The sequence below is a fragment of the Lithobates pipiens genome, unplaced genomic scaffold (assembly GCF_037356315.1).
Source record: "Lithobates pipiens isolate NorthernLeopardFrog02 unplaced genomic scaffold, aLitPip1_a1.2 Scaffold_13, whole genome shotgun sequence".
Lineage (NCBI taxonomy): Eukaryota > Metazoa > Chordata > Amphibia > Anura > Ranidae > Lithobates > Lithobates pipiens.
The window spans coordinates 180,807,532-180,822,933 of record NW_027507718.1 but is presented as its reverse complement, the minus strand read 5'-3'; the positions used below and the strand labels follow the sequence as shown (position 1 = coordinate 180,822,933).

The following is a 15,402-nucleotide window of genomic DNA, read 5'->3' as shown; positions in this document are numbered from 1 at the left end:
ATGAAGACATTTTTCTATAGCAGAAAGTAAAAAATATTGCTTTTTTTTTGTTTGTTTATAGAGCAAAAAATAAAAACCTACAGAGGTGATCAAATACCACCAAAAGAAAGCTCTATTTGTGGGTAAAAAAAAGGGCAGCAATATTGATTGGGTACAATGTCGCACAACCGTGCAATTGTCAGTTAAAGCGACGCAGTGCCGTATCACAAAAAAGGGCCTGGCCATTAAGGGAGCAAATCCTTCCGGGGGTAAAGTGGTTAAACATTTTTTTCCTCTGTTAATGTGCTGGTTTACTTTCAGTACATCACAAAGATGTGCCCCTTTAGAGATAGGATTAGGGACCTCCCTGCTATGGTATTTATCTGCTTACCACCTGGTCTATTGTCAAATGACCGCTGAGCAGGAGCTCTCCCTATCTTGGGTGGACGCCATATGACAGTCACACTTGTCTTGAAAAAGAAAATATATACAGTGTATATATATATATATATATATATATATATATATATATATAGATATTGAATTTTTTGTTTGGGTGGGCCAGTGTCCATCCCGTGATGTACGATTAAGAATTGTTGCTATGCACCATCTGTTGTAAAACAATTTAAACCAAAAGGATCCATAGATAAATTTAATCAGGAAAGTTTTAACACAGTGTAAACATAAAAGTGGTCTAATGGTCATAATAGTGGAAAACCATTTTTAATAGTCTCTGCCCCCTTGTTGTAGCTAACAAAGTATTGTCTAAAACTGTTGTATATGTATATATGTGTGTATTATCAGAGTTTACTGAAGGTGTTATGAAATGTACAAAATATTGACAGTTGTTATCATTCACAGATGTGTCAGGATATAGATGAATGTGGAAGTGGAAGCAAAGTGTGTCCTGCCAATACTGTCTGCACAAACACTAAAGTAAGTATGCTAATATTTGTTTTACTTGCAGCATGTTCCTAATTCACTCAAATCGCAGGCAAGTAGCATATGTTATCATATAAAAAATACAGATTGTGAAGTTGGAGGTAGAATTGAAAATTAAAGAAGCCAGACAGTCAGATTTTTGATGTGACCAATAAGGCGACATTTACACTAGCCTATCCTGACCGCCACCGTGGGAAAATGCAAAACGCTGCAAAAATGCAAAGCATATTTTTTGCTGCAATTTGCGTTTTCCCATGGCCTGGGGTCAAAACTTTCATATCCTGAAAGTGATTCTTCCATGTTCAGGAGAGGGAGGTTTAATCTCACCTAAATGTGACCGCTAGTAAACTCTGCTAAAGGCCTATGTGTACATTGACACATAGGCTTTTATGAAGTTGAGTTTAGGAGATTTGGCAAAAAAACACCAAAAGCAAAAGTTTAAGAGCTGCCAGTGTACATGAAGCCTACGTGTTGTAAGTGATAATATGTCCACATTTGAGATATGGACTATTTAACGGAAAATTTTAATATCAAATACTTACTGCAATTTTCCTTTCTGACGAGCGCCATGTCAGCCTACCAGGTACATCATTTATTTATAGAAAGCTACATTCCATAGTTAGATGAACGGGGATCGCCAAAGCTGGAGGTGCTTTTAGAGGAACAGCAATTCCTCTAAATATGGAATGTAGCTTTCTCGTCAAGAATTGGTAAATACCGTATATACTCGAGTATAAGCCGAGATTTTCAGCCCCTTTTTTTAGGCTGAAAGTGCCCCCCTCGGCTTATACTCGAGTCACGCAGATCAGGTAGGCAGACGGCGACCATTCCACTATTCAAAAGCCGCGCCTCCCTGTCTGTGATAGGCGGAACACTCAATTTCCCAGCAGTCAGTGTTCCGCCTATCACGGATATCCGCTCATTCTCATACTACGGACGAGGATGAGAGGATGTCCGTGATAGGCGGAACACTGACTGCTGGGAAATTGAGTGTTCCCCCTATCACAGACAGAGAGGCGCGGCTTTTGAACAGTGGAATGGCCGCCGTCTGTCAGACGAGGAGGAGAGGTGCGGCATGGCACACAGAGGCTGCAGAAGGCAAAGAGGCTGCAGATTGGCACAGGTAGGCTGCGATGGACACAGGGATGGACGGGACACAGGGATGGACACAGGGAGGGACGGGACACAGGGATGGACACAGGGAGGGACGGGACACAGGGATGGACGGGACACAGGGATGGACACAGGGATGGACGGGACACAGGGATGGACACAGGGATGGACACAGGGATGGACACAGGGAGGTATGCAGCTGCAAATGGGCATTGTTGACCCTCTTTTCCACTCTTTTAAGCTGTAACAGTAGCTGCTGCATGTCTCACCCTCGGCTTATACATGAGTCAATAAGTTTTCCCAGTTTTTTTGTGGTAAATTAGGGGCCTCGGCTTATATTCGGATCGACCTATACTCGAGTATATACGGTATATACATTCAACTTTGGTACAATAATATAAAATGACTATGTAAAATAAATGATGTATAGATAGTGTAACTCTTTCTTTTTTGCATAGAATAAACTCCCTGAAGAAGACCGTTAATTATACAGGTCGAAAGCTTAGGAATATTTATGTGAAACTCTACAAAAGTTTTTTGTTTTTACAAAATGAGTTCATGTATGGTTTTTCCATGCTGACGAGATTTTTTTAATGTTAAGACTAGAATTGCTTTTTATGACTCCCATGCATTGATGCTTTATATCCACCCTTTTTTTTGATACTTTGATAAAAATAAAGAATTACTATTTTTAAAGAAACTATTGTTATTTGCCTCAAATACCATCTTGCTGCTAAAAAAAAACCCCTTGAGGGATTTTCTATTAAATTAAACAAATTGGGGTGTGCAGCCTTAACAACTCACATGCATGTGTTATCTCTTCTACATTTTTCTCTTTTTTTCCCTAGGGTTCATATAAATGTACAGCCTGTAAAACAGGGTCAGGAAGTGATCAGAATTCTGCTTGTAAAACAGAAAGAAGGTGCCCAAATGGAGAGATTAGCAAGTGTCATGAAAATGCAGATTGTATTATGGACAGTGATGGAACCATAGCATGTGTGGTAAGAAATGTATTAATTATAACTTAGTAGAAATTGGCAAGGTTAACAAGGGCAAAAACAGAAACGATTTAACCAGTAGGCATTTATAACCATCCTACTAAAGTACCTGTCAATACTGTAGGTCTGAATTGTTTATGATCCAATAAACTCCAAAACTATCTTATGACAATTTGATCATGATGAAAGTGCATAGTTGCAGCAAATGAGCACTGACCATAGAGGAGTTTCTTTTTCAGGATAATATAATATTCCCCGTTGATCAATTCAAGGTGTATATATATTAGAACTATGTTTTGTAGAGCAGAAAAGTAGGTGAACAGGCTTCTATGGAAAAAAATTAGTTTTTCAAGTATTATGGCTATTGGAAAACATAAATGCCAACAATTCAATGATTGCTAGAAAAGAACATATGACTTGTGTTATTCCCTAGGCCTTCCTACAGGTTACTGCTGCCCTTGGGGCTATCATTTTGGTTATTACTTTGCTTATAACTGGCAAAACATCAGCTCGAATAGACTTCACAACAGATCTGTATATTAAAAGATTTGTATATTAAAGTTGCTTCAGCAACTTTGTTGATTGGTTATCACTGCTATTGGTTAATGGTTGAATAAGATGAAATATTGAATATTCAAAAATAATTACTAGTGGTATGAATGTACAATACAGTGTACAAATTTAATCAGTATATGTGAATTAGCCTCCTCTCACACATGTGGTTTTTATGTGCCTTTTAGGCGTGGTGCATTAAAAAAACATCCTACATGCTGCATCTTTGATGCGCTTTCGTCAAAATGTGCATTCTAGTGAGTTCAATGGTAGCGGCACCTAAAACTTGTGTAAAACAAGCAACGTGCCAAAAAGGCATCACACAGATGTGAACTGGCCCTTAATGTTCACCTGCTGGATCCATAGTGGTTCTAATGGTAGTAATATCAACCAAAACTGGTAATATGCAAACAGGCATGGGCTCTTTCTTTCACCTGCCTACTGTCTGTACAGACATACTCTGTTGACATTTTTCTTTCAAAAGTGCCATCCACCTCAATATTGCTAAGGATTCAATGTGGTGAAGAATGCTACAGTACACGGAAAACCAACTTTGCATGTTTGTACTGCATAGACTTTTGGCTTGGCTGCAAAAAACTCATTCTCACTTTCTGGTCTTAGCTGTGATATACAATTGCTGTCAAAAGTAATGGTACCCGACAGAGCCGAGAAAACCCTACAATGGGCCAAACAAAATTTTACACCTGTGGTAATAAACCGGGCACAATGCTGGCCAGAAAACTCAATGCAAGGGGTCATTCCCACAAACCAGTTTGCCTTCGCTTTGCAAGGGGAGACCTTACTTCTGACCCGATCAAAGTTTCAGCGGCTTTTGCTGACTTTTTAACTACTTTATACAGTAACCCTCCCTCCCTCTTCCCCCTTGACTTAGCAGACGTCTTCTTTCGTGACCTCCATCTCCTCCCCCACTCCTCAGCAGCCAACACAGCCCTTAATGCAGACATCTCTGAACCGGAGGTAGCCCAGGCCATCAAAGGCATTCGGCGTTCAAAGGCCCCAGGCCCAGAGGGCTTCTTCAGCCTATATTATCGCAGATTTTCCTCCATCCTACTCCCCTACCAGGCAGCCTACTTTAATAGTATGAAACGGGGGGCCTACTTTAATAGTATGAAACAGGGAGCACTGCCTTCTTCTGACTCCCTGTGAGCACACATATCTATGACCCTGAAACCTCTGAAGAAGCCCATGAACCCCAAGCATTCCTCCCCATTTTTCTTCTGAATGATGACATTAAACTATTGAGCAAGATCCTGTGCTCTCACATTAACAAATACCTACATTCCCTGATCCACAGGGACCAGGTAGGCTTTGTGCCCAGTCGTCATGTGGGAGACAACGTTCGGAAGGCGGTTCATTTGATTTCCCTGTTAAACCACTGCGAAATCCCAGATTTTCTCATCTCGCTTTATATATATAAAGCGTTTGATTCTCGTGGGACTATCTGCGCTATGTGCTTCAGTGGTGGGGTTTTGGAGACTCGGTCCTCACTTGGCTGTCCACTCTCTACTCTTCTCTATCCGCTGTCATCTGCTATGCAGGCTGCTTATCGCCCTCATTTCCCATTTCCAGAGGAACGAGGCAGGGCTGTCCCCTGTTCTCTTTATCCTTGCCCTTGAACCTCTGGCCTTAGCTCTTAGCTCTTGTAGACACGGTCGGACATTCAGACTGAAAATGTCCGATCGGACCACGTTGTCAGATAATCCGACCGTGTGTAAGCTTCATAGGACTTTTTCTGTCGGACCAACAAAGTTTGAGAGCTGGATATAAAAAATTTCCGACAACAGGATCCGATCGGACTTTGTCCGATCGTTTGCAGAGAATTCCGATCAGACAAAGTGCCACACATGCTCAGATCAAATTCCTAGACCAAAGCTTTGGCTACTAGCCTGAACGTAGTCCCGTCGTAACTAAATAACGTCATCACGTTACGAACGATCAGATTTTCCGACAACTTTGTCCGACCGCGTGTATGCAACACCAGTTTCGGACAAAATCTGTCTGAAAAAATCCGATGGATTTTGTTGTCGGAATGTCCGATCGTGTGTACAAGGGCTTAGAGCTGACCCAAATATTAAGGTAATTCCATACGCAGACGATTGTTATAATGTGAATTTGTTTTCAGACGACGCTCTCTTGACCCTTACTAACCCAATTGTCTCCTTACCCAATCTGCATTCCCTTTTGACCCATTTTGCCACTATCTCAGGGCACCAGATTAATCCACACAAAACCATTGCGCTGAACTTATCCCTTCCAGGTTCCCTGGTTACGCACCTCCAATCCACTTTCCCATACCGCTGGGCTCGCTCCGCTTTAGAGTATCTGGGTATTAAACTGACTCCCTCCTACTCCTCTTTCTTCTCCGCCAAATTTCTATCCCCTGTTATGTTCCATCATGGCGCTTCTGACATCTTGGCAGATCCCCACCTTGTCCTGGATTGGCCGCATTCATGCCGTTAAGATGACGATCCTTCCAAAGATCTTATACGTCTTCTAGACCCTACCTGTTTGGGTCCCTGCATTCTTTTTACGCCTTCTTCAGAAAAGGCCCCCCTCCTTTATCTGGGCTAACAAGTACCAGGATCTCCCATATTACCTTATATGTCCATAGACTGTGAGGTGGGCTTGGAGTACCAAATATTGCAAATTATTATCAGGCTGCACAAATCTCCCAGCTTATAATGCTCCAGGCTACATCCGATATTCCACTCTGGGTTCTTCTATAAATCACCAACTGTGCGCCGATCCCCATCTCTGCCCTCTCGTGGCTTCCTCATAAATTGTGTCCCCCCTCACTCAGCCCTCTAACAACCCATAGCTTGAAGCTTTGGGACTTCATTCGATACTCCGGCGGCTTATGTCCCCATTCCTTCTGCTCCTCCCTCTTCTGAATAACCCCTTGGTTTCCCCCCGGCTTAGTGCAACCTCTTGCTTTTTCCTGGTGGCCAATCCATGGATTCTCTCAGGTCTGGCACTTTCTTAAAACTCACACCTTCCCCTCGTGGGCTTCACTTCAAGAGACTCATGAAGCGCCCCCGTCAAATTTTTCTCCATTTGCGACACTGAATATCCTCACTCAGACGCCATGACTCTTTTGCATACCAGAAAACAGCTTTTGAACACACATGCCAACACTCTCCAGGATCCCCCGGTACTATAGCCTTAATTTACTCTTCTCTTAGCTTGAACGGGACCCCAACATCCTTATCTTATGTCCCCAAATGAGAGCGGAACTTATCCCCTATTGATTTGGTCGATTGGAGCAGGGCCTGGTCTAATGGAGACTGCCTATAAGGTACTCCTTTGCTGTTATTGGGTCCCAACCCATATTGCCAAATCAAACCCACCATACAGTGATAGATGACAGTGATAGATGCTACAGGGGCTGTGGTCAAGGTGGGGATAAACTTCATATCCAGTGGTCCTGCCCCCCCGATTAGTGGGATTTTCGTCAAAGGTATTCGGTCTTCTGTACACTCTCTTTCATGTGTCCACCCACAAAGGGGCTAAGTTGGCCTTACTTCACTGCCCGATCCCAGGCCTTTTCTCCTATCAGCAGACATTGGCCACCTATTTGTTTACCGCTGCGAATCGTGCAATAGCAAGGGCCTGTAAGAAGCTGGCACTCTCATTCGCAGAGGTGAAGAGCATTTTAACGACTCTCATGATTAATGAGAAGATCTTTAGTATCCTCCGCGATTCCCATGCTAAATTCCTTAGGGTGTGGGGCCCCTGATGGTCCTACGCTCTTCCAACTTTGCATCCGACCAGCCTAGGACTCCCTAACTGACCTCCTCTACCTCCCCTGGTCAGGGGGAAACCCTTTTCTCTTCTACCCTGCACCTTATTTTTCTTCTCCATCTTCCCTTCTCATCTCTTATTTCCTTCCTTGGTCATCTGACCTACCCCCCTGCCCCCCCTTTTTTCTTCCTTGTGTGTTTTGTCTTGTCCCCCCCGTTTGCTTTTTTTCTTGCTTGTTCTTAAGAGTTCACTCCAAGCCTTGTTTTTCTGAATTTTTGGACTGTTCCACACCTCCTCCCATGAGCAACTAAAGCTCAACCACTCTAAGTTGACCCTCGGCCTTGGCCAGAAGGTTATTGTTGTTCAACATTTCATTATACAAAACTTTTTTTCAATAAGTATTCTTATGGTATGTCATGATATGCTTATTGCTCATATCCCCTGCTATTTTTGCTTTTTATACATTTCAACAACAAAATTGTACCAGAAACGTAATGGTACCCAAAGAATTTTAACTTACAATGAAATATGTTAAAACTAAACAAGTACTGTAAATGTCATCCACCATTTTTTTTTTCAAAGCCCGCACTGTACTTTTAATTTATGACTTAGCATATTCTTCTAAGTATTGAAACAAATGCAAGAGGCACGAACGAATTTATTGGTAACTAACCCTTAGATTTCAGATGTAATGCAATTTCCAGTGAGCATTTGTTATCTGAAATATATACGCATTGAAGATAGGAATTGTAACTATATTGTTTTCTTGAGTTTTATTGTGCTAAATTATATTCATCCTTTTCACAGTGTAAAGTTGGATGGGCAGGAAATGGACTGATGTGTGCCAAGGATACAGACATTGATGGATTCCCGGATGAAAAGCTGAGATGCTCTGACTTGAGATGCAAAAAGGCAAGAGACAAAAACAAAACTACAGCCATAGTAGCCCAGGGAGTTTCACATTGCCACATGACTACTCTGGTACCTGTAGAATGGTATTAATGTAGCAACCAGCAGGTGAAACCACAGTGTGCAGCTGGCATCGCAGGCAAAATTGACCATTGAGGTGGAGATGGGGATGTCACTGTCCTGCCTCTCCACTTTGTCCAATCAGAGAGCATTTTACACTCTTTGAGAAAATGCAAAGCGATCTCCAATTGAGGGCCATGCTAAGCAGTGACCTCCTGTGTTTACAAAGCAGTAGGGGAGCTGATGGGCACCATCCTGAAGCTAGCAGAAATCACTGTATTAGGAGTGACTATTACATTGATTTCCAGCTTCCACTGGGATCAACCAGGTATGGCACATGCATTCTTTAGCAGTGCATAATAGCAGTAAGATTGTTTTGTTTTAGAAGTAGCTTGCATACAGCAGTGTCCCAATCTGACGCATTCCAGTTAGTTGGCAGGTAGTTTTTATCAGTAAAGTCTTGAGCCAGCCGACTTCTGGCCCATTTGTACACCTGTCTGTTCTACAGAGGCTGATCTCATGACCAGCTTCTGTCGAACGGAAATGCTGGAAAACCAACATCAGACCAGCATCTGATCATCACTGGCAGCCAATGGCTGTAAGCGTTGATCGGTGTGTTCTAGAAGGTGGGGAGGCAGTCCACCTGTCAGAACACAAAGGCACAGCAGGGGAGATTGCCGCACTAACAAAGCTTGTATTAGTATGGCCATCTCACAGGGGTTTGTTTTCGTTCAGACTGCTGGATAGAACGAAAAAAAAAAATACTTCTATTGTGTACCTGACAATGTCTTACAACTGCTCATACCACCTACGTGTGATGCCTAGGTTTCAGAATAGTTAAGAAACTTTCTTCCTCCTCTCCTCCAGCCCCCAATCCTTCCTTGTCCTAATCAGGTGGCATCTAGTAACACTGGTACACATGCAGAAGCAGATCTCTTCAATCTGGGTCTGCACAGCTAAGCAGTGTGGGCCTTTTTCAATGTTACTGCAGTACCCTTAGGCCCCTTCACATCTGATCGACCCGAATCATGGTCGGAATTGCTGCAGAAAATCTCAGGACGCCTTTGCGATCCCCATCACTTCCAGTGGCACCCCGATTGCAGCGCCATTTTGCCAAGATTGTCACCACGACAAATCGCGCAAACAGAATCGCGGGATGCCTGCCGCCCAAAAGAAGTACAAGAACTACTTTTGGGCGACAGGTGTCCCGTGATTCCATTTGCACAATTTTACTGTGATTCATTGGGCGACAATCACGGTGAAATCACTGCTTTTTTAAATCATGGGCAGAATCGCGACGATTCCACCCGCGATTCGGATCACTCAGATGTGAAACAGAGCCTTATGACTGACGGACTCTGCCAGCAAGCTGATGACAAGATGCAGGGTTGCTGCTAAGATTTTAAAAGACCTGGGGCACCTTTGGGCACCCAAAGAGAGTAATAAGTATACCCCCTGTACTGATAAAATATGCTTTGATTGCTGTACCAGTGCCACAAGCAAAAGTTTCACAGACATGAATAAAGCTCAGCACAATCATAAAAAAAAAAAAAAAAAAAAAATGCACACTGAAATCAGAGCACTAACACTTTGTTTGAGTTTACTTTGAAGAAGAACTTAATAAATATTCTATTTGAAATTCAAATTTCAGAAGATGGTTATCTTCTTTTTATTTTATTCAATTCTTTTTTATTCTATGTTATTCGTTTCTATTCTATTCAATTCTGTTCTTTTATTTTCTGTTATATTATTTTCCATTATATTATATTATATTGTTTTCTATTCTATTCCTTTATTTTCTATTCTATTTTAATCTTTTTGGAAATTGGAAAACTATTTGAATTTGAAAACTATTCAAACTCAAAAACTATTCGAACTCAAAAACATTCCAAAACTTTTCAAATCTGAAAATGCTTTGAATCGATTTGAAAATTATTCAAATCAAATTGAATTTGAATTCTGTCCAAATTTTCTTCCTATTATTTCCGATTCATTTAAATTCGGTACTATTGTAATTTGGAAATTCAAATACATCCGAATTTCAGAATGCATCCGAAAATAAAATTTGTCTGAATTTAAATTTGGAACAAAACAAACTGCACATGTCTAATAAATAGCTTATGACAATGGGGTATAGGAGGGAGTAGACAACAAGGGATTCCAACCATGACAGCCGACCAGCACAAGGACACTTTGGATTCCCCAGAGCCTGTCTTCATCCCAGAGGTAGTGGGGTGATTTCTCACTGCTGCTGTAGCTTCTGCAGCATATTTAATTCCACTGTGTGGGGTGATGCATATCGATCTTTTGGCAGGCAGCTGGTTTTGGCGCTGCATGTCTGCCAGTTGAGCCATAACTGGGTAGGATGCTGAATATGCAAATCCACCTGGCATGGTGAAGCATGTCTTGAAATCCAGGGTATTTTGACAGGAAGAACTTCACTATGAGGTTTAGGACATGGGCAGACAGCATGTTTGTGCCATTATCATACACAACCTTTCAGTGGTGTTTTACATGTTTTGTTGGTGTCTTACATGCATATATCTTGTTATCCATATACTCTGTATCATTTTGTATGATGAAGAGAACCTCTGTAGGTCCTGAAACTATGCATTTTTTATGTGACATGTCTGATTAGCGCTAATAAAAGCCGTTTCTAAAGAAGACTGTGTTGTGCTGCACACACACATAGCACCTCTTCCTCTCGTTTCACAGGTGCTTTTCATTGAGGGAGATTTACTAAAACTGGCGCACACAGAATTTAGTGCAGCTCTGCATAGTAACCAATCAGCTTCTAACTGTTGATACTGAGGGTGGGTTTGAATGAACTCCCACAATTTTAAACCGGCATTTCAGTCTAGCTTCGGGGGTCATTTGACAGACATCTATGCGGGTTTACGTGCAGATGTCTACTGAAATCACCCCCTGAAGTCGCCAAAATTAGTGCAGAGACTACCTTTGGGAATTGGTGCGGCGCCACAAAGACAGCGTCGCACGGATTCAGACGGTGCCATTGCCGGCAATAGGCTCCGATATGGCATGTGATTTGACAAATCAGCCCAAAGTGAACGTGGGCTAATACCCAGAAGCTAATTGGTTACTATGCACAGCTTCACTAGATTCTGTGTGTTCCAGTTTTAGTAAATCACCCCCACTGTATTATCTTTTGAGAGGTGAAAGGAATGCCTAGCTTATACAAAAACTATGACATTAAACTATGGTGATACCAAAGGTAGTGAATGTGAATTTTTTTTTCCTCTTTAAACTTAAAAAAGACCCTAGCAAGACAAAATCAAAGAATCCCCCCATCCAATATATATGTAAACTCTAAAAGACTAACCAGCAAAAGCACACTTGTTGCTGATGCTAAAAATGTAGGGTCCTGGGAAGGAAAGTATATTCTATGGAACTGAGAACATAGGAGGGTAAATCAGGATGTGTAGGCCATCACACTGCAATCTACAGAATAACAGTGTATTGCACTGCATCTCTCCCTTCACTTTAAGTAATTCTGTAAATTTTTCTGTATTCTCACCTAACCTATTGCTAACCTGATTTTGATCTGAATTGCATTGGATTATGGCTTGATCTTCTCTCCTTTATAACAATCTTGCTGTAATTGAATCTGCATGTGTAGCTGCTAAAAAATGTAGTTTTTTTAGGCCTTGTTGACACGGGACATATGAATACATACACGGTAGGAGGGCCATATTTACTCACATGGGGAGGCACAGCTGTTATTTGCATCCCCATGCAGGCAGGCTGTCCCACTGATATCTATTGGGGTGCAATGGCTGCATGGACACAGCTGCGTCTTCAAATCTGACATCCCCATGCGTAGACAGTGTCCATTCAGGCATACCTCCCAACATTTTGAGATGGGAATGAGAGATACCTACTTGCAAATGTATGTAGGCATAGGACACGCCCCTGACATACACCCTTAAAGGAAATTTAACCAACAAAAATGTTAATTAAATCCACAAGGACTTTTTTTTCACCACTCCTATTCCCTTATATTGGTTTTTAAATTTACAAATGCAGCAATTTAGAAATTGGATAAAAGATTTAGTATTGGAAAACAATTTAGAAAAAAGTGCATTTTAGATACAACTATATGGATCAGACTAAAATGGGGGACAAATGAGAGGCAAAGAGGGACAGAGGGACATTGCTCCAAATCAGGGACAGTCCCTCCAAATCAGGGACAGTCCCTCCAAATCAGGGACAGTCCCTCCAAATCAGGGACAGTCCCTGCAAATCAGGGACAGCTGGGAGCTATGATTCAGGGCCATGCATGGGTGTCAAATTAGGAGCAGAGGCTATGTATGTGAAGCTACTGCGTCCCAATAGAACACATATGCATCACCATGTGAAAATATACATTGATACACCTTACTGAACTATTCTTCTGCTTGCCAATTTTACCCTGCTTATTAAACTTGGTTTATCTCTGTTTTGTTAATTTCACTACATTTGTGTTTTTTTTTTTTTCTCTGCTGTCCGAATGTATAACTGACTTTTGGCTTCTTCTCCTGAGGGTGCTTTCACCTGACCTTTTTGAACCTTTCCTGTTCTGCTTTATGTGAATTGCTGATGGCTGGGTCATTTTCCTATGGTTTCTATTGCCTAGCGCCTGGTACCGTGCAACAATCTGTCTGCTGTTAAAATGTTTGTCTGCCTGTAGGTCACCTTTCATCTCATCACCCTGCCATCTAGCTACATGATATGCTGTGCTGTGGCAATGACCCAATTAAAAGCCACTGTATCAAAATAAGATACAATATCCGTTAAATTACAGGGTTTAGTAAATGAGGATGAATGTCATCTGAGTCAGATGCTTTATCTATTTTACTCTTGCTTATGCGTAACTTCACCTTTTAAACCAGTAATATTAAAAAGAGAGCCCTGGCCACTCTGTTTGACCTCATTACATTGCATTGGCAGACAGATAAAAATGCATTTCAATCTTCAGTATTTGCTCTGTCCTCTACAGTTTTATTTCCAAATATAATTTTAAGAGGGTTTGCACTAGCAAATATTATTTTTCATAGAGTTTATGCACTCAAAGTAGAACTAAAGGTAAAACTTTTTTTTTTTTGCCCTCTGTGTCCTATTGGAGAGATTTCCCTTCACTTCCTGTCTGATGGCCAAAATAGGAAGTGAGCAGAAATCCCTCCAAAATGAGGGAATCCCTGATTGTCATGAGGGTCACCAGAACTAGTGTCCCCGATGGAAGATTTCCCCTCTATGCATTTTCTGGCAGCAACTTAAAATATGGGATTTTTATTTTCTTTCATATTCACTGATAACAGTAAACAGGGCAAATAGGGAGGGTAAATCTTTGGGGCACAGACAGCAATAAGAACCTGACAGGTGTACCAGGATCGGGGGGGGCGCCGGTCCCTGCCCTTCCTTTTTGACCCCTCCCACTTGGTAAAAATTGGCGTGGTTTCAGCGAAATAGTGGGCATGGCTCTAAGGTGGTGTGGTTGGTGTCCGAGATGAATGAGGGATGGAGGGAGAGGGAGAGAGGGATGGAGGGACAGCAGGCCCAGATCCTACACAACAATAGAAATATGTGTATTCTAGAAAGTTTAACAATCATCAGATAAATATATTCCAAACACCTGGTGTTAGCACTTCAATCATCCCGGCACCATGGTTTATATGGTGTCAGGATGATTGAAGCGCATTATTTCTATTATTACATTGCAATATAAAATAAAATCATTCAACTCACCATAATGCAGAATCAGTGGGAGTGCTGAGTGTGTCACTACCCACGTCGCCTGCCACCAGATGCCATCAGGGGCCCCCAGTGGAGTCCCTCCTTACATGCAGTCTGTGTCCCACCAAATGCAGCCTTGCCTGTGTCACATAAAATGCAGCCAGCCTGTGTCACATGGAACCCAGTGGCGGCCCGTCCATAGGGGGCGCCCGGGCGCCGCCCCCCCTGTGTGGTAAAAAAATAAATAAATAAAAAAAATGTAAAAAAAAAAAAAAAAGTTTTAAAACTGGCCCTTTAAAAAAAAAAAAAAAAAGTTCTTTAAGGAAGTGCTCGAGCGCCGGTCACACTGCACGCCGGGAAACGCCACGCCAATGCAATCATGAGATTGCAGGCGTGGCGCTTCATTTGCGGGCGTTTAGCCCGCCTCAGGGCGCTTTCTGAAGCGCTGAGTAGCTTCCGCCCGGCGCTGTAGTATGTGTTACTACGGCCGGGCGGGCAGTTTGATTGACATCTGAGTTGACTCAGATGTCACTTCCTGTCTTCTCTCTCCCATCTCACCTGAGAGAGGAAACAGGAAGTAAGAGGAGTAGAGCGGTGTGAGGAGCGGCTGCGGAGAGCACACAGTCAGGTAAGGTGTGTGTGTGTGTGTGTGTGTGTGTGTGTGTGTGTGTGTGTGTGTGTGTGTGTGTGTGTGTGTGTGTGTGTGTGTGTGTGTGTGTGTGTGTGTGTGTGTGTGTGTGTGTGTGTGTGTGTGTGTGTGTGTGTCAAGCTTACATTCCACCAGAGCGATTTGAATACCATGAATGTAATCTAATTTTACAAACTAAGGGTTCAAGAGTCAGTGTGAAGAGGAGTGCTGACAAAGGACACCCCTGTTTCATCCCGTTCCTAATAGGAAATGATGGAGAAAGGGCGCCATTGACCCTAACTTGCTTTCAGCTAATAATGTGGAGCTCTGATACACTGAGGTGTCTTAGCCAGTTAGTCAAGATCTTGGCCAATATTTTTATACCTGTATTTAAGAGAGAGATCGAAAAATAATTGTGTGGTAGATTATGAGCATGATAAGCATGCCCATAGCTAGAATGTTAAACTAGGCACAAAGAGGAGAGGAGAGCAGTGGTAGATTTATGTTTCAATTTTGATAAACAGAATTGGATCTGTACTATGCAATACACTGCTGAGCATGATTTACACATTCTCTTATCTATAATAAATGTTGCTTATACACAGCTCAGAAATAAATTGTAGCCACCTGCACATAGTGGTAATATCCATATGTGGCCAAATATTACAAACTTGGAAATGGACTGAAGTTGAACAAATATGATTGGAATCTGAATAAAGTGAACAGTGC

At 42.1% G+C, this 15,402-nt stretch overlaps 1 protein-coding gene across 1 annotated transcript in view; it reads left to right on the top strand.

Moving 5' to 3' along the window:
- Positions 1 to 15,402, top strand: part of COMP (cartilage oligomeric matrix protein) — a 192,903-nt gene that overhangs the window by 85,784 nt on the left and 91,717 nt on the right. The window contains exons 6-8 of the mRNA XM_077475942.1: positions 841 to 915; positions 2,883 to 3,035; positions 8,154 to 8,258. Of these exons, the coding sequence (XP_077332068.1) occupies positions 841 to 915; positions 2,883 to 3,035; positions 8,154 to 8,258 (333 nt within the window). The remainder of the gene's footprint in view (positions 1 to 840; positions 916 to 2,882; positions 3,036 to 8,153; positions 8,259 to 15,402) is intronic.